Source organism: Diachasma alloeum, unplaced genomic scaffold (assembly GCF_001412515.2).
Source record: "Diachasma alloeum isolate Michigan unplaced genomic scaffold, Dall2.0 Dall_scaffold_00884, whole genome shotgun sequence".
Taxonomy (NCBI): Eukaryota; Metazoa; Arthropoda; class Insecta; order Hymenoptera; family Braconidae; genus Diachasma; species Diachasma alloeum.
In genome coordinates, this window is record NW_021681005.1 from 99,365 (window position 1) to 122,818 (window position 23,454).

A 23,454-nucleotide genomic window follows, 5' to 3' on the forward strand; every position below is an offset into this window, starting at 1 on the left:
TACGCCCCCCACTTATGGAAAACATTTTAATTTCTTCACAAAATTGAATTAGAAAAAATAAGCATAAGGAAAGAAAGGCAAATGACTACGTGAAAAATCAAATTCTCATGCGATGCTCTTTGAATACTTAAAAACTTATTAGATTGTTGCCATTTCAAAATTCCTTTGAATCTTTAGGATAGTTCGAAGAACTGGTGAAACCTTCGTTTTAATCGTGAGAAAAGCGGACGAGAACAAAATTGCATTTCGGATTGGCAGATTTTTTCGATCAAAAATTGGAAAACAAATATGGTTTGACATCACAACCTAGATAATCCCTTGCCCCTTTCATCACAAAGCGTCATGAACTATGGACACTCCCCCCCCCCNCCCCCCCCCCGCGGTCAAGACATTATATTTGAATTTTAAACGTAATTAATTTTAAAGTAATTAGGAAAAGAGCTTTCGACATATTTTCCACCATACCACTTTGTCGATATGGAGTTATATATTCTCCTATAATATTGTTACGGAATCGAATGGTTTAATTTATCCTTTTCCCCTCTTTTGTAAAATAAAAGATTGATGATTGTTATTCTAATGTTGAGAGATAACTTCAGGATCGATTTACTCTTTTTTTTTATCTTGGATTCTGAAGAACAGTCAATAAATACGCCTCTACCATTTATCTCGAGTTATTACTTTAATAAATATAACAATATTGATAAGATTCCGCATTGGTTTAAACGGAAGTTGTAGACCTGAAAACGTAAGTATCTCGGAAACTGCAATCGACAAAGTGGGCCCTTATAATGTGAATGTCCACAAATGCATCATTTTTTTTGTAGATAAACTCTACTGAAAAGGATTAATTTACCATAAAAATGAACATGATTCGTGACTACAGGGTTATCTTTTTTCTCCGATTCAGCGAGCCTAGCGATAGAATGGCCAATTCCACGATAACTTGGGGTGCTCGGACAGGATGTTGTCACAGGATAAGATTTCGTAACAATAACACTTGGGGTATCAACTTTGTTGCCAGCAACGAAGTTCTGTATAGTTATATTACGATTCCCAGTCTCTGCAATTGAAAATTCACCATTACCATCTCCACAATCAATTATGCGCCTCATCTCCATGCTCATCAATATTCAGTTGCGATCAAGAGAAAAATTGGAGAAATAATATAACAACGTTCATTAATTTGTTATAGATGCGACGTTTCGCTAAATATTTTAGTTTCTTGGGGCTCGTCACATAGTCAACGTTGTCGTTGCAATATTAACTAAAGGGGTCATGTGGAAGACATAACTTGCAATTGAGCATCACAAAGAGTAAAACAACTCTCACTCCGGTGACAAACCTCGCATCTATTATAAATTAAGGATAATAATAAGGATAATTAAAGGTTGAAAAAAAAGCAGCCATTTTTTTCTATTTTTTTACGTATTCTCTAAATGATGGAAAATGCGTGTGGAAAGTTTCAGACTGCTGGGAAGCATGGCTAATTTATTATGAATTTTTGAAAAAGTGGTCATTTCACCCGTGATTTTATGGAAATCACAAAAAAAACTGCAAAACCCAAGGAAAAAATGCAGCCAAAGTCATGAAACTTTAGACACATTTAGAACATGTGATCAATGATTTTTTGAGTGAAAAAGATTGTCGCCTAGGAGCATTGTTTATTAATAATAGCGAAAAAAGTACTGAGAAATGAAATTTCTGCACACGCAGCCCAAACGAGTAGCAACGTCCCAGTACCGATCAGGTGGGGGTACCGCGGTCAATTTAAACGTCTCTTGAGAGGGAGCAATGAAGCGTTGTGATCGGGGCTCCCTTGAGCCAGTGGTACCAGCTCCAGGTGAAAAAAAAAACTACCGACGAAGTTGCCACTTTTTCGCATGAATTAATATTTTTTCATTTATTAAAAAAAACAATCTGAAAACCATTCAATGCGTGGAACAGATAAAAATAAATTTGATTAGCTCCAAAAATAATTTTTAATCGCAGATACTCCCTAATATTGCCTGAATTTTGAATCCGAATGGGAAAAATTTTTTTGTTCAGCGATTGGTTTTCTGAAGGAAAACAATAGAAACCCCTCCACTTCATCTCCTACATATCCTCCTCGCCCGATTATCCTTAACGAACATTGTTATATTATTTCTCCAATTTATCCCTTGATCCCAATTGAACATCTCCACAACATTCAAAAGAGGCTCATAAATGTTGAAAATTCTCTTGAATGCCAAACTCACCAGAAATAGGTATATGGAATCCAGGTATAAACATCCTCTGGTGTTGCGTGGTTGTTCCAAGATACTGTGAACCCTGCTGTTGTTTAGAAACGGCCACCAAATCATTATCGAGTAATGTAAGAGTGATCGGGGGTTGAAAGGGAACGGCCGATGGTTGGGCACGATGGACGGTTGAAGATTGCATTGGCTGCTGCTTCAACAGTGCCATCATCGGTTTCGTTCCAATCTGTTAGTATTATTACCATTTTTTTCTGTCTTCTCTCTTTGTTATTCTAATTACGATTATGAATCCTCAGTGTAGTGATCAAACGTCGTCAATGGAATTGAACATTGTGAATTTAACGACTTCATTGAAAAATGTCAATTGTTTTGTTACAGCTGAAGAAATTTTTGCGAAACATTATCCGACATTTCGTCCTAAAATCACCCCTTATGGTCCAATTTGATTTTTAAAAATATGTGGAAAAGAAACGTTTTTACGTTTCATCACTCACTGCTTTGATGTGTTCGCACATGCTCGAGAACTTTCAGATGATTTTCTTAAAGCAGTATATCCAAACTCCACGTGAAAAATAAATTTTAGATGACCGAAAAAAAAATTATTCATCATTGATAATTTCTCACATGAATTCTAACTTTGACGAGAGTAAGAAATTAATGTACCAAATTCTCTCTACCATTATTTTCTTTAACAATAGTTGCTCATTTGACTGAGGTATGCTGTACATTCGAGGTGCCCAGAAACATTAATTATTTATCAGAAAAGTTTGACACCGACGATAATTTTCATATTAGAGATGGAATTTTTATTTACTTCTTTCTAATTTTTTGCAATTTTTCCTCCATTTTAATTTTTTTTCTGATTTCAGAAAATTAATTTTCTCATAAGTCTCTGTTATTTTTCCACTTTTAAATGAATTATTATCAATAATACTAGGCTGCCAATTGAGCACGGACTCAACCAGAATGTTTTTATGCATATCACCATCCGTTTAGAATATATTTCAGATTTTTGTCTTCAAAATTGAAGTTATGCTACTTTGAAGGGCTAGTTAGTTGATTCACCATTTATTGAATAAATTAATCAAGAGAATGAATTAACCTCTCGAGCCAGGCGGAAAAATATAGAACTTGACAAATTTGACTTTGATTATTCCTACTTTATATTAGTAGTGAAGTAAACCGGTACAAGTCGATTTTGACTATTGCCCAGTTTTCAATGAATAGCTCAAAATCTAAGGGAAATAGCAAAATGTTTGTCATAACCTTTTTTGTAGAGCAAATTGAGAGCTACAAAAAAGCATACTACAACAATTTCGCTATCTCCCTTGGATTCCGAGATATTTATTGAAAACTGGCCAATAGTCAAAATCGGCTTATACCAGTTTACCACTTCGCTACTGATATCATTTTTGGCGTATTGGAAGTTGGTGAATCGCATTGCCGTTTAGTGCACGGTGAGGTTAGTGCCAAAAGGGCACCTTGAGAGATTAACCCCTCATCATCATAAAATAATGAAATTAATGAAATTCCATTTCTTACTCACCGAATGTAAGACAGATGCAGCTGCAAATTTAGGTACACTCCTCCCATTTTCAGTGTGTATATTAGCAACAAGATTATTGACACAGTACTGTGTGCTATATTGCTGATCTCCCTTAACTGGCTCTGGTTTAACGACTTTAGGTGATATTGGCATAGTTATGAATGCACCTCCCTTCGGTTGAAAACCCGAAACACCAGTAGGATTAACGGGACTGTGATAAGGATAAGTGGAGAGCACTGAGACAGTACCGCCCTTATCAATGGATGCATGATGATACTTGGTGGTCGTTTCGATACCTGTCGACGGGAGCGAGGCTGTAGGCACATAGTGGATAATTTCTTTTACATGCAGAAATAGTTTTAAAAAAAGGAAAAGCAAAAACGCTAAGCTCTGGAGCTTTGTAAAAGTTTCCTCTCTGCGGTGAAACATTTGCTCGACAATTTTATGACAATTGTTTCCAACTTTCTTTACCTTTAATTGGCTTGGGCCGACATGTAACCTCAGCTTTAACTCCCTGGACGTCTCTTTTACCACCGTCGACAGGTGAAAATCTCCCTCCAAAGTTCTTCTCATCTCTCTCTTTGTCCTGTCCATCATTATCACTCTCTGGTGGTTTATCCTTGACTTTTGCCTCGCCGTCTGGCTGTGGATCCTCGCATATCACCATTTGTTGTTCATCATCAGAGCCATTGCCGTCTTCCTCCTGTTTAACGGAGGACTCAGAGGTATCCATTAGTTGTTGAGGCTCGGGAAGTCGATGAGACGAATGTGCTTGATTCACAGTCTTTAAATGTGAAGAAAACGCAATAATCAGATGATTAATACAGACATTTAGACATTCCAATCTAAAATTACAGCGAAGAATTGCACAAAAAAAACTATTTATGTTATCGCTTCACGGATTTTTTTCCACCGAAAAAATGTTCCCCACAAAAGTTCCTATATCCCCAAGAAAAAAAAACATGTGAAATTTCCCTGGAAAATATGAAATTAGACACATATTCGAACACAACATCAATTCATCTTTATTTAATGGAATAACCATTACTTTCTTGAAGTCGACAATTTCTGAACTTCATGAATAATTTATTACTAAAGGAATTCAATCAGCATTTTCTGAAGAAAAACTCCAAACAAAATCCCACATGAAAAAAATTCGTCAGAAAAATTACTCTCAATGGGAACAATTCGCAGAGAGAAAGGACTGATGGGGAAAAAATTTACGGGAATGTTTCAACGGGAAAAAAACTCAGGCAACCTATGATAACTACCTCTGTACTTGGTGTATCACTGTAGACTGCAGTTACTGGTACATAAATGTCATCAGACGCACGAGGCGTCAACGGTATCTCCTCACTGGGTGGTCCCATATCCATCTCCTCTCCCGTACTATTTAGTTTTCCCCTTGGTTCATTGCCTTTGAAACTTGTTGTCGATGATTTCCTTCGATCTTTACTGCACCACTTCCAGTCTGGATGTGCTTTGAAATGTGCTTCTTTAACTTCAGAGGCCAAATCATGATATTTCTGTTTCTCCTCACCCCCCAATGCGTACCACCATTCACCTAGGATCTTTGACACTGTACGATTGTCTTGGTTCGGATGCCTCTGGTGTACAACTGCTCGGTGGCGTTTTGAGAATATCATGAAGGCGTTCATTGGTCGGCGGATACGGTCTTTCGTCTGTAAAACAGGAGGTTTTTTTTCAGTTCGCTACGTGGTAGCAAACGATAGTATTAGCAATTGAATCGTTAGTTAATTTTTTAATAAAATAAAACGGATGTAACGAATTAGTTGGGTTTACTAAATTTTCGCGTTCGAACATTATTCCAAGTTTTTGCATGCAATCTTCTTTTGAAATTTTTTTTTCTTAACAGAGAAGATAAATATTTTTTTGAGACTATTTGGCAAGTACTTCAACAGTTTCAATGGTTTAGATTAATAGGGGAATTTTGAGAATTCATCTCTTCAGAAGATGTCTGTAAAATCATATTCAAACCCACGTTGGACTTCTTTCATCATTATTTATTATTTCCCCAGGGTAAGTAGAAACAACAAATAAATAGAACCAGCCAAAAGGTAGACGTTTTGAACTGTTTTTTTTAAGTATTCTGTAAATAATGTAATAGGGGTTGTACTGCTAATTCCACTTTTCAATTAAAAGATTAGTGTATCGTACTACGGTGAACCTTTTCATTTTTAACTTTTAAAGTATTTATCACTCGATCCAGTCGTCTATCTATTTGGTGCTTGGGCTACATCCCACTCATTGGGCATTTCATAATTTATTCCGTCATTGTTTCCACTTCAAATCAGGTTTTCTCATACTTTACATATTTTATTAGGTATAGAACCTATTGCTGGCTCTTTAGGTGATTTATCGGTTTTTGATCTCTGAACAAATCTCGAATTCCCCTTAATTGGCTATTTATTGGTCTATTTACTCTACTCATTGTTGTGTTTTTATCATTCCAGCTGTAAGCTACGTCCGTTATGGCCAAAAATGTTGTCCGTCACGCGGTTGAAAAAACTTTTTTCTAGCTCATGACTGCAGCTATTCATCATATTCGTCAGAATAGTTTTTTTCGGCTTAATGACAAAATGTACTATTTTGTAACACCCGCGTGAAAAGCTCACTTTTAGTAAAATTCAGAGGTTGTGCGCAACAGTATATTTCGATACGAGTGCGTAAAAGTGTTTTTAGACTCTTGGGATTATATCACTCGCCTTCGGCTCGTGCTATAAACCTCCCACGAGCCCAAAAACACTTTCCCGCAATCGTATCCAAATATACTATTTTCTTAAGATTGTCCCCATGTTTTTTATAGATAATGGTTATAATATGAGTTTTGAGGCTTTCGCGGCCAATATTATTATTCATTATGATGGCTTCCGGATGGATGCCGCGTCTACCGGACGCCATCATAATGAATAAATGGTTATAATATTTCCCAGCTCTTGAAACAAATGCTCACTACACAGTTTAATAGTACATTAGAGTACAAGGGCACAAATTTCGTTTTCAACGAATGTGTAGTTTACAGGCCGAGCCGAAGGCGAGGTCTGTACACACATTCGTTGAAACTGCGCGAAGCGCAGCGTGCGATAAACTCGACTTATTGCACGGCGCGACATAAAAGATAATAATGAAATGCGGGCTTCTAACCCCCCCGAACTAGATTTTTCTATCTTATAAGAAAACGATTCTTACGATTTAAGAAAAATTGCAAGCGGCTGTATCTTCGATACAGCTGTAATTGTACGTGGATACGTCCATGGTCTTTCTTTTTTTCTCGAATTTCCGAGAAACTCCTTGCATTCCCTCGAATTTTCTAGAAACCCCCTGAATTTCCTCGAAATTTCTAGAAACTCCTTGAATTTTTTCGAAATTTCAAGAAACTTCTCGAATTACCTCGGAATATCTAGAATTTTCTAGAATTCCGATAGATGGCACTGCACATAAGGACCGTTTCCCAAAATGACCCCCCTTATTGAAACCATAGACGTATCCACGTCAAAAAAAAACTAATTCGTGATGGATTGATAAATTCCGAATACCATGATTTTTTTGTAAAATTTTGTACTACATAGATTCTGCAATATTGAACTCTAAAAATTGGGAATTTCATGAAAGCATTTCTTATTTGATTCAAACAGTTATTGTTGCCTGCATCAATAACACATGAGAGTATAAGAACTCAATAACTTATGAGACTGCAATAAATTAAGTTATTTAGAATTTTTCCCGGAAATCCATAGGGTCCAACTTTTGGCTCCGATTGTGTTGGGATATGCCCTAAACGATACATTTATGATAAATCAATACCTTCAACGGACTCTGTGGATCTTTGGTGTGCAATGAGCTCAGTGATTGACTTCGTCGTTTATTCGAATTAGCCTCGATCTCAGCAGGCGTGGTAGGTTCAGTCTCAAAAACATCATCGTCCTCCTCCTCAGCCGGTGTAATGGGATCCGGGCCAGGGCCAATCGGCTCATCACCAGGATTCCCCATGCTCAATGGTATCGGTGGTGCACTCAGCGGTGGACTCAGCGCTGACGGTGGTGGACTCACTTCGGGCTGATCTAGTACTGTCGTCTGCCAGGAAAAAGCTGCAATGAAATTAATTTTTTGGGTTAGTTGAGATGGATGTGGTTAGTAGCGTGTGGCAATGAGAGAGGGAGGAGAGACAGGGGGAAGAGGAAACTCGGCAGTACTCTCTGATAATCATTGGAGAGATGAAGATAGAAGTACAGAAGAGAAGAGACTTCACACTTCCTGGAGAATTTGATGGTGTTAGTGCATGGTTAATAGAGATATTTTCTGTAACTAATGAGAATAGAAAGGATCAAAATGCACCAAAAAAAAATTTCTTGATTCCAGTATTTGTTTTATTTGATTCAAGTAAAAAGTACGATTTGATCCATCCGATTTTCCGATTCATTTTGTGTATCAAGGGATTATTCTATGAAAATAGAATGGACACTTCAATTTTTTTTTCAATCTTCATAACTCAGAAAAGAATTCATCAATTGAGTCCAGTCTAGGCTCATCTCAAAGGTGATGAATTTTATTTTCCATGGAAATAATTCAATTCAAGAAACTATAGCATTTCAAAAAGAATTAAGTATGCATTCTACTCGATTTATTTTTGTACTAGATTGAAGTCGAGCTCTAATTCAATTAAGTTACCAATTTGATTTGACATTTTCTTTGAGATACTCGATCCAAGATGATGATTCAATCCTACTCAGAGTAGAGACTCCAGATTAAATCGAGAAATGTTTTTTTGGGTGTTCGAATCACTTCGTATTTGTGAATTCTCCATTATCCAATTTTCCCATTCATTTTAATTACAGAATTGAGCGATGAGAAACAATATGTGAGAAGTATTATAATTTATATTGCATATGGAATGAATCGATATTCTTATTCTATGATTAGTTATTCTTAGCCACCACCCATGACAATCCCATCAAATTTCAATCATATCTACAAACGAATAATTAAACCAAGATAAACATGGACAAGAGGGGTCAAGCGAGGATGTCAACTGGAAGACTGGTGCACATAATATGACGAGGGGAATTCACGTGGAGTAGTGAGAGAAAGAAGATCATGAATGCAGTTATAACCGTATACCACCATCATAATAAAGCCTGCAACAAGCACCAGTATGGATATTCTCATTTTCTATTATACATCGGATTCAAACCTTTTTTCCAGTTGCGCATTGAATTGTTGAGCAATGGCGGGGGATGGGGCTGGTATAGAGGTGGAACATCGTGGCTGCCATCTGTGAAATCCTTACCATTTAGTCATAAAAACTTATTGACGATAAGCGGTGCTTCCATTACGCGATAAATCGACTCAACAATTGAATTCTATTTTATCAAGATGTTTTAATGCAGGAGAATTACTACATGGGTCAAGATCTAGCTGAGAGGTGGATTACCATCTCAATCGCAGACGCAAAAATAATATGATTGTAATTTTATCACGAATGGAATCAGTCTAATCAACTGAATGATGTTGTCGTTTAATAAATGAACCGATAAAACATGAAAATATACTCACAGACAACTCCATTGGTCTTTCCACTGTCCTCCCTCGATTGTAATCCTCCCTTTGGTGCTTGAGCCAAATGGCTCGGTTGAACGATAACATGCTGGAAGACGCTAGTTGGTGTTAAAGTGTTTGTTACTGCCGTTGCAGTGGACATTACAACGCTCGTTGAGAGTGGCTGCTGCTGTTGGTGCTGCTGCTGCTGTTGTTGTTGTTGTTGTTGTTGTTGCAGTGATGAATTTCTCTGCACTTCCGGATGAGATGATATGTGAAGCCCAATTTTAGTAGCCTGAAGATAAAAAGACATGAAAATTAAGTAGAAAATTACTGTGGCGTAATTCATAATTTGAATTTAATTAAGTTTAACTTTTTCATGTTCCAGGAATATTCTGTAGTTTTTCAGACTGATGAGGGAGCACGTGAAAGCAATCTTTCCGATAATTAAGAAAACTAGTTGCAGTAGCTTTGATGAAATAGAATAAACAAATTTTTTCTTATGGACGGACTTTTATGGAATTCATTTTTTAATTGATAATTCACTCACTGGAAGTCTCCAAAACGAAAAAACAAAATAGAGGGAAATGTGGAAAAATATACTGAATGCAAAGAACATGCTTCCCACGAGTGTCAAACTGACAAAAAAAATCGTATTTTGAGATTTCAAAGATCTTAAATTGAGATTTGCAAGTCTTAAATTGAGGCTTTTGAATGTCTCAAGTTGAGACTTTCGAAAGTCTCAATTTGAGATCGTACGTCTCAAATTGAAATTTATTTTTTTCAGTGTTGCACAATTCGTAATTTGAATTTAATTAACCCTCTAATGTGAAAGGCGTAGTAAAGTATAGTAGCACCATTTATGATAATTAAGAAAAACCACTTGCAGTAGCTTTGTTGAAATAAAATGAACAAATTTTTTCTTATGTACGGTCTCTTATGGGATTCATTTTCAAGGGATAATTCACTTACAGGAAGTGTCCAAAAAAAAAAACTCGAAATACAGGGAAGTGTGGAAAAATATACTGAATCCAATGGCCATAAAAAATCTGGGACGCCCAGGCAAATGCAGATTAAAACTTCAAGTCCTATACAAACTCATACTAACTGCTGCATTCGATGCATATTGTCCATTTAATTTCTGAATATAATGAACTCGGGTTGGTGCATTCAAGTTTTTATCAATACGAAAGAGATAAATAACTGAATAATAAATAAATTCTGTCTATCCTTGAAAAAAAAAATTGTTTAACCGTTTGTGTTTCTGAATCACCATTCTTAAATTTTCTTCTTTCACTGCAGCATTCAACGTTTGATTCTATTTTTGCCATAATTTACGACCGTTACGAGATAGAATCACTATGGAGGAAGAAAGCTTCCCCCCCCCGGAATTTATTAAAAATTCAAAAACTGGTTTCATTTAAAAAACAAGCTAGACCTTATCTGATTACATGAGTTACGTTACCTGTGGTATTATCGTCATCTTCTCAACATGCCCAACACTAACACTGGCCTGCGCCTGCGGTTGACACGCATTTCCTGCAAGTGTTTGCATCTGCCCGAGATGATTCAACATTCCTTGTCTGTACTTATCCTCCTGACTGCCAACAAGCCCAGATGATGGCACTTCATTCCCATTTTTAATCACTAAATATTTTTTATCAAGCTGAGGCACCTGAGATATTTGTTGCTGCGATTGCGTGGGTGCAACCGCTTGTGGCTGTGGCTGTATATGCGTTTGCATAACGTAGATTGGTTGGCCCTGGTGTTGTGCATAGTCAACCGGTAATTCTTGGGTCTTGAGGCTCAAATTTTGGGGAGGCGGGGCAGACAGCGGGATATGCGGGGAATGGGGTGGCTTCAAAAGTTGGGGATTTTGTTCGGGTATATCGGGATGAGTTGCAAAACCATTGTTCGAGGTGAGTGCATGCTGGAGGATAATTCCCTGTTGTTGTTGGGCCTGCTGTTGAGCCATGGATGTTACGACTGAGGGATGTCGCGGTGGCGGACTCTGTTCAGACCAGGATAGTGTTAAATTTTGCGTTGGCATGCTCCTTCCAACTGGCGATATACGTATGACACTTGTCCCAATGCTGGCTGGGGCTGGCGCAGGTGCTGGCGCTGGCGCTGTTGGTGCTGGTCTATTTGGCCTTACCATACGATTTGGCTCGGGTTTTATCACTTGCTGTTGATATTGCACAGCAAAATGTGACTGGGTTGGTGAATGCTTCCACTTTGCACCCGGTGATATGAGGGAGGCTGCGTGGTGGGCTGCTGGACTCGATATTGGCATGAAAACATTATTTTGGTTTAATCCAAGGGGCGGCACTGGGGATTGACTGATGCAGGGTGAAATTGAAGAGTGGGCGGTTGGTGACGAGTAGGCTGGTGTTGCCGAGCGCGAGCTACCCAGGGATACCAGCATATTTGCTGCCTCTGTTTCCTCCTGATCGAATCGCCCTGTCATACGTCGATCACCGTAGTTCGGTGATGTATCGGAATCACGAGATGTTTCTTCGCCACCACCGTGGGATGTGCTTGTTGGGCCTCGTAGCTCTGAACCCTTCAATGAGAGATGACGCGAACAATAGCCACGCCTTTGACTCTCCTTCGAGCAGCCCTTTTTACTGCACAATCTTCGCCATTGTTTGCCATTAAATTTTTTCCTAATTCCGTTTGGCGTTACCACTACATCACCCTTTTTGTATTTGTGTGGCGTCGCCGCCTGAGATCTGTGGAGGCAAGATCTCGATTAATAATTAACAAATTGTTAATTTGAATTTTATGGGATAATAATGGATAATTTTTGAAACATTAAGATAAATATTGTGGAAACAGTTTTGACGTAATGTTTTCCAGTAAATTAATATCAAGATTCACCCAGCCCCCCTCCCCCCCAGCTACACCAAAATCCTATCCAACAATATCCTGTGACGTCACAAGACGTGAAAAGCTATATAAAGTCTCGTCTTTAGTCAAGTTTTCAAGTACTTTTATCACAACTCAAGTATTCAAGTATTCAAGCGTTCTTTTTTACTCGATTCAAGTATTTCTTACTCATTGACTCAAGTAGGATGGCTATGATTCGATCGATCCAAGTTTCCGATTTATAATGTGAAGAAAAGAATGTTGTTTTATGAAAACTTCGGAACGGCGCATCGGTTTCAAACGAACAAAAAAAGAAAATTTTTGTTTCTCTTCGTGTTTTAAGATAAAAAAATCGCAAAAACCCTGACAAAGGTCCAAGATCGATTTTTCGAAGAATTTTTACGTTTTTATCTTTTTTTACTCTAAATCTAAATTCTAAATTTTTCCCCATCGCAACAGCCCGGAAATATTTCTTTCCGGGCTGTTGCGATGGGCTTTTTCACTCGTGTGATTGGCCAGTCCTCGCCTTCGGCTCGGACGCCAACGCCACACGAGTAAAAAACCCCATCGCAACAGCCCTGGAAAAAGATTTTTTTGTAGTGATTTTCAAGTTTCTGAGTTTGGGAGGTATGCAATACCAATTCCCAGCCGAGGAATCGTCAGAAGCAGTATAGAAAAATACTGTTTCTGATAGAAGACGTCCATATAAAAAAATAAAAATACGCCATCACGGAACAGAGAAACAGTGCGCCAAAAATTTTATTTTTCCGAAATTTTCGTGTTTCCCTGTTTTCTCAGAGAGCTGCATTGTTTTTACCAAAAAATGAATGTGCCAATCGATATTTTTGTCCATATATGATGAAAAAATACGCCAGCATGGAAGAGAGAAATAGTATCGGAAAAAAAAATTTTCATCGAAACTTTCTCATGCGTTCGGATGGGTCCATGAATGGAGTAATTATCTCCTTATGCCACTCAACAGCTGAATTATTGTTCTGTACCTGGGTGTGGCCGCCTGTGAACGTGGAGTTATACTACGCTGTTCCATCAAACTACTGTTGCTCCCTCGACTCTGTATACTGCTTCGTTTACTGCTCCCTGATAATTTTGCATCTGTCAGTTAAATACATCCTTACACTGCCTGATAAATAACTCAGGCTAATGGAGGTAACAAAAAAGAGTGAACGACGATAATAAAGCGATTCGTGAATTAAAGTATCGTCTAACCTGCATCAGAGGGAAATGTAATGTCTTCCCTATCGAGATCGTCGTCACTCTCTAGATCATCATAAGGTCGATTCCCATTGCTCAGCGTTGTGTTTGCAGAGTGTCCGGGTGTACCTAGTGTCATGAGGGGACTCGTACCTGTTGTACGATAATAACCGACGGAGTCATTGTGGGAGGGCATGTGGGGCGTATGAAGTGGATGAATGGATCCGGCAACCGGTACTTCAACAGAATTTCTGAATCCATGATCTAAACCGCCGAGACAAAACATGGTAGACACTCCAGGAATAAATTATTGTACAAAGTGAAATAAATAAAAAGTTTGAATTAACTCACCAACAGGATCAATCCTCATAGGTTCAGACTCCCCAAGTCCTTCTTCAAGTTCATCCCACCAGGGTGGCCTGAACAGCCTTAAATCCGCCCTTTTAACCACAAAACTCTCACACTGTTCATCATCACGTTGAAATTTAACAACAAAACGATGAGGTCCAGTCAATATGTTGCACACACTCCCCTTAACAAATACATTAGTCATAGTATCTAAACCACTATTTGTTGGACATCTAATGCACACTGTTGCGTCCAATTTAACTTGGCCAATTGATGGGCTAGCATCAGCAATAATATCGTATTTACCAGCACCAAGTACATCGGTATATCTCACTAATTTACCTTCACCATCAAATTCAATATAAACCTCACCATGGCCAGCGTTTCTAATAACACCAGGATAATAACGTGTGTCCCTTAAAGCTAATACGCGGTGGTTCTGCCACTCGCTGAGATCAATCGTAATTGTTGAGGGCCTTGGACGTTGACGTGGTGGCTCATCACGCAGTGAATAGTCGACCGCTGTACTCTGAGGTGGTGGCTGAACAACGACACTCTGCACTAGAGGATAGCACTCTGTTACCATTGTTTTATTCTGCTGATGATTTGGCGATAGATGTGGTGAGTGCTGCTGCTGCTGTTGCTGCTGCTGATGCTGGTGCGGCTGCTGTGTCATTGCCAATGGTGGGTGTAACTGATGGCTTCCAGATGATGACTGTACTTGTGGCAGTGTCTGACGTAAATTCATCATACTGCCAAAATTACTGACGACGTTACACACTTTGTCCATGTCCTCGAGTTCGGACGGATCGAATTTTCTTTTCTTTGGAATTTTTTTAGCGCTCATCGTGGGATCTGAGGGATCACGCTGCGGCGGTGGCGGGGGCGGCTGTGGCTGATCTGTTTTCTCATCCATCGTTGCACCACCACCACCGCCAACACTTACGTACTGAACCCCCCCAAGGCCGTCACGCTTCTCGTGCATCTCGGGGTGTGCCGTCAGCATCGTTGCCACCTCACGCTGCTCTGCAAAGAAAATTCAAAGGAATTAATTTAAAAATTAATTTAATTAGCTTTTTGAAGAAATTAATTGAATTAATTGATTCAAAGGAATTCAGGGAAGACTCTGTCATTGTCGTCAGTCAGGTGAATTCAGTTTTGGAAGAATATTAACCCTTGAGGGGTCGCATCGTGAGGGAATCCACGCTAAACCAAACGCAAATAGGGTGTCATTATAGAGCGAGTGAGATGATAGAAAAGCACGACCTCTTAAGGGTTAAGGGTGGACGAAGTCATTTTTTCTTAATCCAGTGCAGCGACTTTTGGAGTAATGTACTTTTTTTTAATGACAGTAGGAATTACTTTCTTAGCTTTCAATTTTAAAATTTTAAAAAACTATACCAAAAATTTCAAAGATAGTATTGCATATTTCATATTTTTTTATGACAGCAAAAATTATGTTACTGTCTTGCAATTTTTTACAGTTTTAATTAGTTAAAAATGAATTACACAGGGAAGAGTCGAGCAATATGGCCAGACACTTGACTTTTTTAAAGCGTTAAAAATTAATTGAACTGTTGATGAAACGGGATAATTTTTTTCCTTATGAAGTGTAATTCGTGCTCTTTGTGATGAGTTCAGACTGAACTAAATTGCTGAATTCATTTTTGAGTTATGAACATCTCAGAAAATGTCAAGTGCGCATTTTGCCCCACCCTCCCTTACATATGTAAAACCTATTGTTTATATATATATATATAGTATGTATAATATAATACAGACTACACATTTATTGGTCGAACACCAGATTCATCATGGAAACTCTCATTTTGTTCCTATCCATTGTCAATCGATTAGAAACATATAGTTTTTGCTTACGACAAATTTCCATGGCCACAGTCATAGGATTATTGCCATGGGTCATCACGACCGAGCGCCATGGATTTGCCAAAAGGTTATCGTGGCTCATGTCTCATGAAATAATAGTTTTATAGAAAAAAATACAGTATTATCTGGCACGCATAGTAAATGATAAGCACGCGTAGCGCGTGGCCAGTTCTGGGGAAAAAACAAGTGGGGCCACAACGTCTCGATTTCATAAGGAGCGAATGTTCTTGCAAATTTTTTATAAATTTTTTTGTGAAATGAATTTCATTTGAATCAAAACTTCTACTAGTTTTTTGCTTTGCATAAATAACTTCTGAATGTTTTGGATTTTCAAGGAGATGAAAACACCTAATGAAGGATTGAATATTAGAAAAAAAAATTAATTTTCAGGGGACAGTTGACCAGTAATTTTCAGGAGAATGATATTGAATTCGATTTAAGGGGAATAATGTCATGAAATTTGAGATTTTTTAGTAGCAGGAAGACTAGAATTCTCTAATTTCCTTGAATTTCCAATGAAAACATGAATATTCAGTACCAAATTACACTAAATTTTCAATTAAGGATATCCAAGTACTTTGGCTATATTTTCTCCAGTGAAATGCTTTTCTACTTTTGTAGTCGAATATCAGAGTTTTCATTTGAACCCCATCAGACCCTACGTTTTCGGACATTTTACAATGCTTTTATTATTTAAACTTTGCAGGTTGTAATATAAATCTAGATATGGAACCGTTAGAAAACATTTAAAAAGCAATTTCAGCCACAACTTTTCAAGAATCATTATGATTGAATCATTAGTTAACCCAATACTAGCGAACGGGCGCTTCGCGCCCGTCGCTAGGTTGATTTATACTATATTATCTTATTTTATTTTTTTCGCCTTTTCATTCAATTTTAATTCGATTCATTTTTATTCTGAATATATATCTTTTCGGCAACTGTAAAACTGCACCTTTTACAGCCCTACCGACGAATAACCCCATCAAATATCAGTTCGAATAATGAAAGAATACCCATCATTTCAATTTCTATCCTTGTCGTTTGATAGAATGATGAATATAATGAACGGCATTGAATAGCAAAAATCATGGACTGAAGACTGAAAATTCTTAAAAAGAGATCGAAAAACTTGTTTTTCTTCATTTATGTCGGTGGGAACTTGGAATTACTGTTTTTCTTCAAATATAAGAAGCACATGAATATTTTCAAGTTTTATGATCTCATTGTAACGAGAAGAAATGAAAAAAAGCAAAATAACGTGGACGTTAGGAAATAAATAATGTAATTCTTCAATGTCTCCGGGAAGTTTTAAAATCGATATATTTTTTCGAACAATGAACGAATACCCATGAATTCGATTTCTATCCTTGTCTTTCAATAGAAAAAATCGAATAAATTCCAAAAATTGAGAATTGAAAAGTAAAAATTTTATGCGGTTATTATTACGCAATAATTACTTACAGTCCATACAGTCGCGAGGAGGCTGGAGACCGGTATTCGGCGATTTGATGGTGGTTTGACACCGGCTGGGTGCATACCTCAGCACCCGGCTGTCGGGAACGGGATGCGTAGAGTCTGGACTCTCGCTTCTCACGTTAATTTTAATCGTTTTAACAACAATACCCTTGGCAACTCCCAACTCCAAGTCTTCTCGCCAGTTCCAGCTGCCAAGCATCCTCCTCCAACGTTTCTACACGCGGTCCAAGGACCACTCGGCTCTCTTATTTACTCCACTTTTCGATTGAAAACTCTGCGAACAAAGGGATGAATGAATGAAGAATTTCCCTACGAATCTGTAATTAATTCTACCAATAGAATATGCAGAAATTAAACGTGAATATAATTTCGCGCTGTAACAACGTGCTCGGTAATTGGAATGTAAGGAGTAATAAAAAAACTAATGAATGGTGTGAAAAAAAAAATGTAAAGAAAAAAAAATTTTTTTCCGCAGGTTTTTGCACCTGTAGAATTGGTCTGGTACATTTACACGAGTTCCACAAAGATATCTCGCACATACACTCATGTAGCATGATCGCGGGCATCACTAGCCGGTTAAATGAGTGTGCGTTAAACTCACATTTGTAAATTATATCCATGCGCACCCACACAATTAGAAATACTCAAGCGATAAAATTTCCGAAACAAGGTATCAGATTATATCGAAAACTTTAAAAACTCATCGCTGTTGCTTCCGAAAAATTCCTAAAGCAATTTTAACACTATCGGTCGCAAAATCAACCCTCTCATGACATTTGTCAATCGACCCACTGATGATCAGCGAGTGCGGAGGGGAAAACTTGAAGACACGAGTTCGACGGGTCAATTAGAGCTGAGCGGGGGTAACGTCAATGATCGAAAGCTCAGTAGGATCAATAAATGTAATCGAAGCCGAGTGATATATAGATCCTCGATGCTACAGTCCCGGAGCAAGTGCCGTGGCTTGAGCAAGGATCGACGCCGGCGGTCGAACGAATGATCGGCGCAACAGTCACGCCGAGGTAGCACATATACGTTTGAAAAAAGGAGCAAAAGAATGGGCTACCAACACATGCGTAATCGACACCCATGTACATATTTATATCTACTTGATACAAGTTACACACAAAATAGAATCAAACGAGATGAGACGAGTGCACACCGGGGGGGGGGGGGGAAGCAAGAATACGAGGGTGAAATAGATGAAGAAATGGGAAGAGAACTCGGTACAATGATCAGAGCCACACCGGCTGAGAAGTGGCGAACACGTGTTTTTTTTCAACCCTCTCCGTCCTCTCGCAATCGCACCAAGTGTATCCGCAATTCGTGACACTACTTCAACTTAAAACTTCAAATTCAACATTAATTCTAGCACGAGATGCATAACAGTCCATTACCCCGTTGAAATCCCCACTATTTGTTTCACATTTCTTCCACCAATCTTTAACTAACTCATTGAACTCATTGATGATTGCGATACTTGCATCACAATAATTCGCCTTGACTTGTAAATTTATTTTTAATTAGCTCCAGTCAAGATGAAGCTCTCAGGACCAAAGCTGAACTGACACTGAGGGCAACAGAGGAGACATTGGCCCCTCGCGGCTCAGGGGGGGAGGGGGGAGGGCGGGAAAACAACAATGAAGTGAGAAAAAAAATAAATGAGGATGGGGAAGGGAAGCCACCACCTTTGGGCAAACGAGCAACCTCCACTCGATTCTACCAACAAGTCTCAGCGTCGTCGTCGTCTCTTTCACTGTGAGTCAGCTCAGGCAGCAACGGCCTCGGGTATATACTGTGACGCTTGCATTCCTCTCTCTCTTACTCGTTTTCAAGCTACAACCAGTGTCGGTTTGTTCATACCAAGGGGCCTCAAGCTGTCTTCGCGCCCACTACCACCGGCACTAACTCGCCGTCTCACTCTCTCGGGCTCACAATCTCATTCTGTCTCAGTCACTCACTTACACTCTGTTCTCCTCTTCTTTTCGATCATTGTGCCTCATTCTTTCGCTCTTCTCTCTCGTTCACGTCCACTCGAACGAGAACCCCAGGTATATAAGACGTACTGTGGGGCTGAAATGATGGAGATGAGAAGAATGAAGAATTCAAAGTGGGCATTTTTTTATGCTCTTCTTCGGATTCAAATGATTTTCGTTTTTTTTGTTCAGGACTCTCGGGAATTTCAGGTATTTGTTTCGGAGTTGAAGAGCAATTTTGGCGGTCCGGGGTATTACTGGATAAGTTCTTTTTGGGATATTTATATTTATTTTTTGGGTGTTTTTTTTCAGCTCCTTTTCTATCGGATTTATTCATGCTTGGGTGGAGAATTTAGTCGTCGAACACTCGGGAAAGTGGAGGGCATTCGGTTGATTAGATGTGTCCGGCAATAGATATTTGGAAATGCGGTAATTTTTCCGGACGTTGCATCGTTGTGCCAGTGAGTTTCATACACTGTTAAAAATTTTCGCCTGCATTGTCCGTGCTAAATTCCGGAAAATTTTATCGTGTCCAAGTTCGACTGAAATTTCAGAAAATCTTGTCATTGAAAAATCAAATATTCCATTGATTTTCTTTTCAAATGATCTGGAAATCAATAGAATACTTGATTTTTCAGTTCAATTATTCTGTGAAAATTGAGAAAAATCAGGGAAATTCAGAAAAAAATTGAAAATTCATGTCATGTTGTTTCTGAATATTCATGCTACACTGAAGATTCATGCAAGTTGTGAAATTTCCATCTCACTACCACTGAAAACTCACGAATTTCCGTGAATTCTACTTGAAAATTGAAATTTCATAACCATATTTTCTCTAAATCCGATTCAATGTCACTCTCATGAGATTTACTATAATATCTTCCATGAAATTAAAAAAAATTTCTAACAGTGTAGCTTATGAACGCATTTGTTTTTTCTGGAATCACCTGAAGAATAACCACTAGACACGATTATGATGTGTGCTTGGATTGGAACTCTTGTTGTCTGCAAATAAAACGAAGGGATGTTGCTAACCGGGATTAAATTCGCCTCCTTTCCAGGGAATAATTTTTACGGATATCATCCCAGGCAAGAACGGTAAACATGCGGAAATTCAGCGGTAAATTGTCAGCTGGGTTCTGATTCAGTTCCGAGTTGAGGGGAGACCACGGTGAAATTTTGAAATTGTTGGACGTTGTATACTGTTGGAAAATTACTCTTGAAATTTCAAGTGAAAAAGCTTAAAATTTTTAGCAATGACAAAGTTACATGAAATTTCTGTATATTTCTTCATTAACGAATCAGTTAATTTTTTAAATCTTCATCCGTCTATACGGCACTGAAAAACACTGAAAACGTTAATAGTTTTTAATAATAATAGCTTCCATAGAATTTCAAAAAAATTCTAACAGTGTTTCAGTGAAAAATCGATGATTGTTTAACATAAAAAAAAAATTTTTTTTAATTTTCAAGATGAATGAGAAATGTGCGAACACTTTCATTTCAAATTGAATTCAAACGCACAATATCGAAAATTCAGGTGACGCTGTGACTGAAATTTCAAAGAAATTTCTAACAGTGTAGAGACGATTGTTATAGTTTATAATAAGTAGGAGTTATAGATAAAAAAAAGTATGGAAAAACCTAACTTCGAGATTTTTAAGGCTCGAAAAGGACCAAACGGGTCGAGATGGATCAATTTCAAATTCCCGTACTCGACCTATTCATTCAATTTCTATATCAGCCCAGGCTATTATTCGGCCACTTTAGACGTTTGTACGGTATAAATTACATAGAAAGAGGGATGTTGTATGCTATACATTCGCTACCAGAATATATTTACCGGAATTTTCTGGTTTCCTATTTTTTTTCAGGGAAAAATGGAACTTAAATTTACAGTTCTCTTGATTTTTCCACGAAATTCTGGCCCACGCTGAGCCATTCTTCATCTCTTATCAGAGTAAGAATGGAAAATATGAAGAGTTTGAAAGAATCGTTCATAAGAGAATGCGTTAAAACTCAGGATTCTCCGAGATGGAAGGCTATTTCCTGGAACGTAGAAATGCTCGATATATGATACTGGGTGGGGATACTCTTTTTTTCCTCCTCAGTGGAGACAATGGCGGGTGTGAATATCAGTGAGACCTGTCGTTTTGCTTCGCAACTGGTGAGCTGCATTTCACTCCTGGCTATTTTGCCCGCGAGTGTTGGCGGAAGTTCGCGGAAATCGCCCGGTTTCCAAGACTAAAAATTCCATGATATTTTGACTCACTATTACTGAGACTTTTATAACTTTTACATTTTTATAAAATTTTACTGCACACTTCAGGAGAAAGAACGATCTTTTAAAAAGATTCGTAATTAGTCGCATTCCCATAGTCATTTCAATTTTCTTAATTAAAAAATTCTCTTTATCCTAATACTTGAGCCGTCGAGAGATCATCATTAAAGAGTATTCACAAACTGGAAGTTTCTAACCGTCGGAAAAACCATGGCAAGTTGAAAAGAAAAAGTTTGGAATCCCAGGAAGAGTATCGTGTTAAGGAGAAAAGGAGAAAAGGTCAAAGGAAAAATGTAGAATAAAGAGAAGCAGAGTGATACCTATACCGCCGCACCTGCGGCTCAGTTCACGTCGAGTTCACCTTTTAACGGTCCTTAACAACTTGTAACCGATACCTGCGCCAGTACCAATAGCACCCCAAGACTTCCAAGGAATGAATAGAGAGGACCTCTCGACAAGGTGAAAAAGGACGGTTGCGCGAATATTTTATTGCACCCCTCCTTGTTCCGGCTTGAGAAGAGGGTCCAGAGACACCAAAAAAGGGGACTCTTAACTCTTGTGGGCCTCCTCTTGTGGGCGTTTGGGAGAATTCCCAAGAATTCGGTTGAAGAGAAGAATTATCTCAAATTGTTTGGCTCTCTTCTCCTCGAGAGATCCCTAAACATTGGTACACTGCAGTCTTATCGCAATTATTCAAATGAAACAAGTGATCGTTATGAAAATTGAAGCTCGATAAAAGTTCAAACTTTTAAGAACCGGACAACAAATAAGCGGAGAGACAAGTTGGATAAAAATTAACTAGGAAATTGTGGACAAAAGGTAATTGTAGACAAAAGGTAATACGAAAGGTAATTGTGAAGCGAAATGAAATTCAATGGAAAAATACCTGTTTGCGGAGGATATTTTACGATTCGTTCGGTACAAAATAAGTTGTCACATACGTACATACATTCAGACATGACCATAAAAATATCAATTTTTCACGTTTCATAATATTCTAGACCATTCGCAATCAAAATTAGAAAATCAAAAAATTGGTCAAATACAAGGCTTTTTCGGAAGGCCATTCGGAAGCAAAAACATTTATGGATGTAAAAATTATCCTCTTGTACAGTAAAATTTCCCACACCCCTATCATTGTTAGAAAAACAGTGAAATGAAATTTCACGGACAATTGACTACTAATTTTCGAGACAGTGACACTGAATGTGATTTAGAGAAAAAAATCATGAAAGTTCAGGTTTTACTGAAAATTCAGTAAAATTCCAGAATTTTAAGCAGCGTAAAGACGAGAATTCTTTAATTCATTTAAATTTCTAATCTAATATGAATACTCAGTTCCAAATTACATTGAATTGACACTGAATATTGAATTACATTGAATTTTTTTCTCCCTACATCGCATCCAGTGTCACGTCCTGAAAATTCAAGAATATATTTACCGGAATTTTCTGGTTTTCTATTCATTCTCAGGGAAAAATGGAACCGAAATTTACAGTTCTCTTTGATTTGTTCACGAAAATTTTTCTCGAATTTTTCACGAATTTTTCTCAGATTTTACTGCTTCGGGAAAAATTACGTGACAATTTCGTACTTTGTTCGGTGATGAACCTAAGAATTCACTGAATGTTTCAGATTTCTTCTCTTCCATTCCTATAAAAATTGCCGGAAAACGACTCCCCATTGCGGATGACGTGGATTGTTTCGTAATTTTTATTGAATATATCTCTCCGTGTAAGAGAGATAGCAAAATTTTTCTCATAGCATTTTTTATAACCCCCAATTCGCTCTACAAAAAAGGTCCTGGTAAAAAAATTTCTACTCTTTTAGATTCCGAGATATTCATTAAAAACTAACCAATAGTCAAAATTAACTTAAGGCGGTTTACCGCTTCGCTACCGAAATTTACAGTTCCCGCGGATTTTTCCATGAAATTGTGAAATTATCCCTTGAAATTTCAGTGGACATATTACTTGTTACACGGAGAGAAATGTTCAGTAAAAATTACGGAACTCTCACTTCCCTCACTGATTACGGAATCAACTCAGAAAATTTAAGTGA

General features: G+C 38.0%; 1 protein-coding gene across 1 annotated transcript in view; it reads right to left on the minus strand.

Moving 5' to 3' along the window:
- Positions 1-23,454, minus strand: part of LOC107045193 (protein capicua homolog) — a 50,399-nt gene that overhangs the window by 6,639 nt on the left and 20,306 nt on the right. The window contains exons 2-14 of the mRNA XM_015267360.1: positions 17,122-17,410; positions 13,774-14,796; positions 13,438-13,686; positions 13,212-13,308; positions 10,808-12,074; positions 9,361-9,637; positions 8,999-9,079; positions 7,612-7,895; positions 5,058-5,468; positions 4,258-4,570; positions 3,787-4,100; positions 2,241-2,466; positions 857-1,063 (exon numbers count right to left, since the gene is read on the minus strand). Coding sequence (XP_015122846.1) covers positions 857-1,063; positions 2,241-2,466; positions 3,787-4,100; positions 4,258-4,570; positions 5,058-5,468; positions 7,612-7,895; positions 8,999-9,079; positions 9,361-9,637; positions 10,808-12,074; positions 13,212-13,308; positions 13,438-13,686; positions 13,774-14,776 — 4,729 coding nt within the window. The 5' untranslated portion in view covers positions 14,777-14,796; positions 17,122-17,410. The remainder of the gene's footprint in view (positions 1-856; positions 1,064-2,240; positions 2,467-3,786; positions 4,101-4,257; positions 4,571-5,057; positions 5,469-7,611; positions 7,896-8,998; positions 9,080-9,360; positions 9,638-10,807; positions 12,075-13,211; positions 13,309-13,437; positions 13,687-13,773; positions 14,797-17,121; positions 17,411-23,454) is intronic.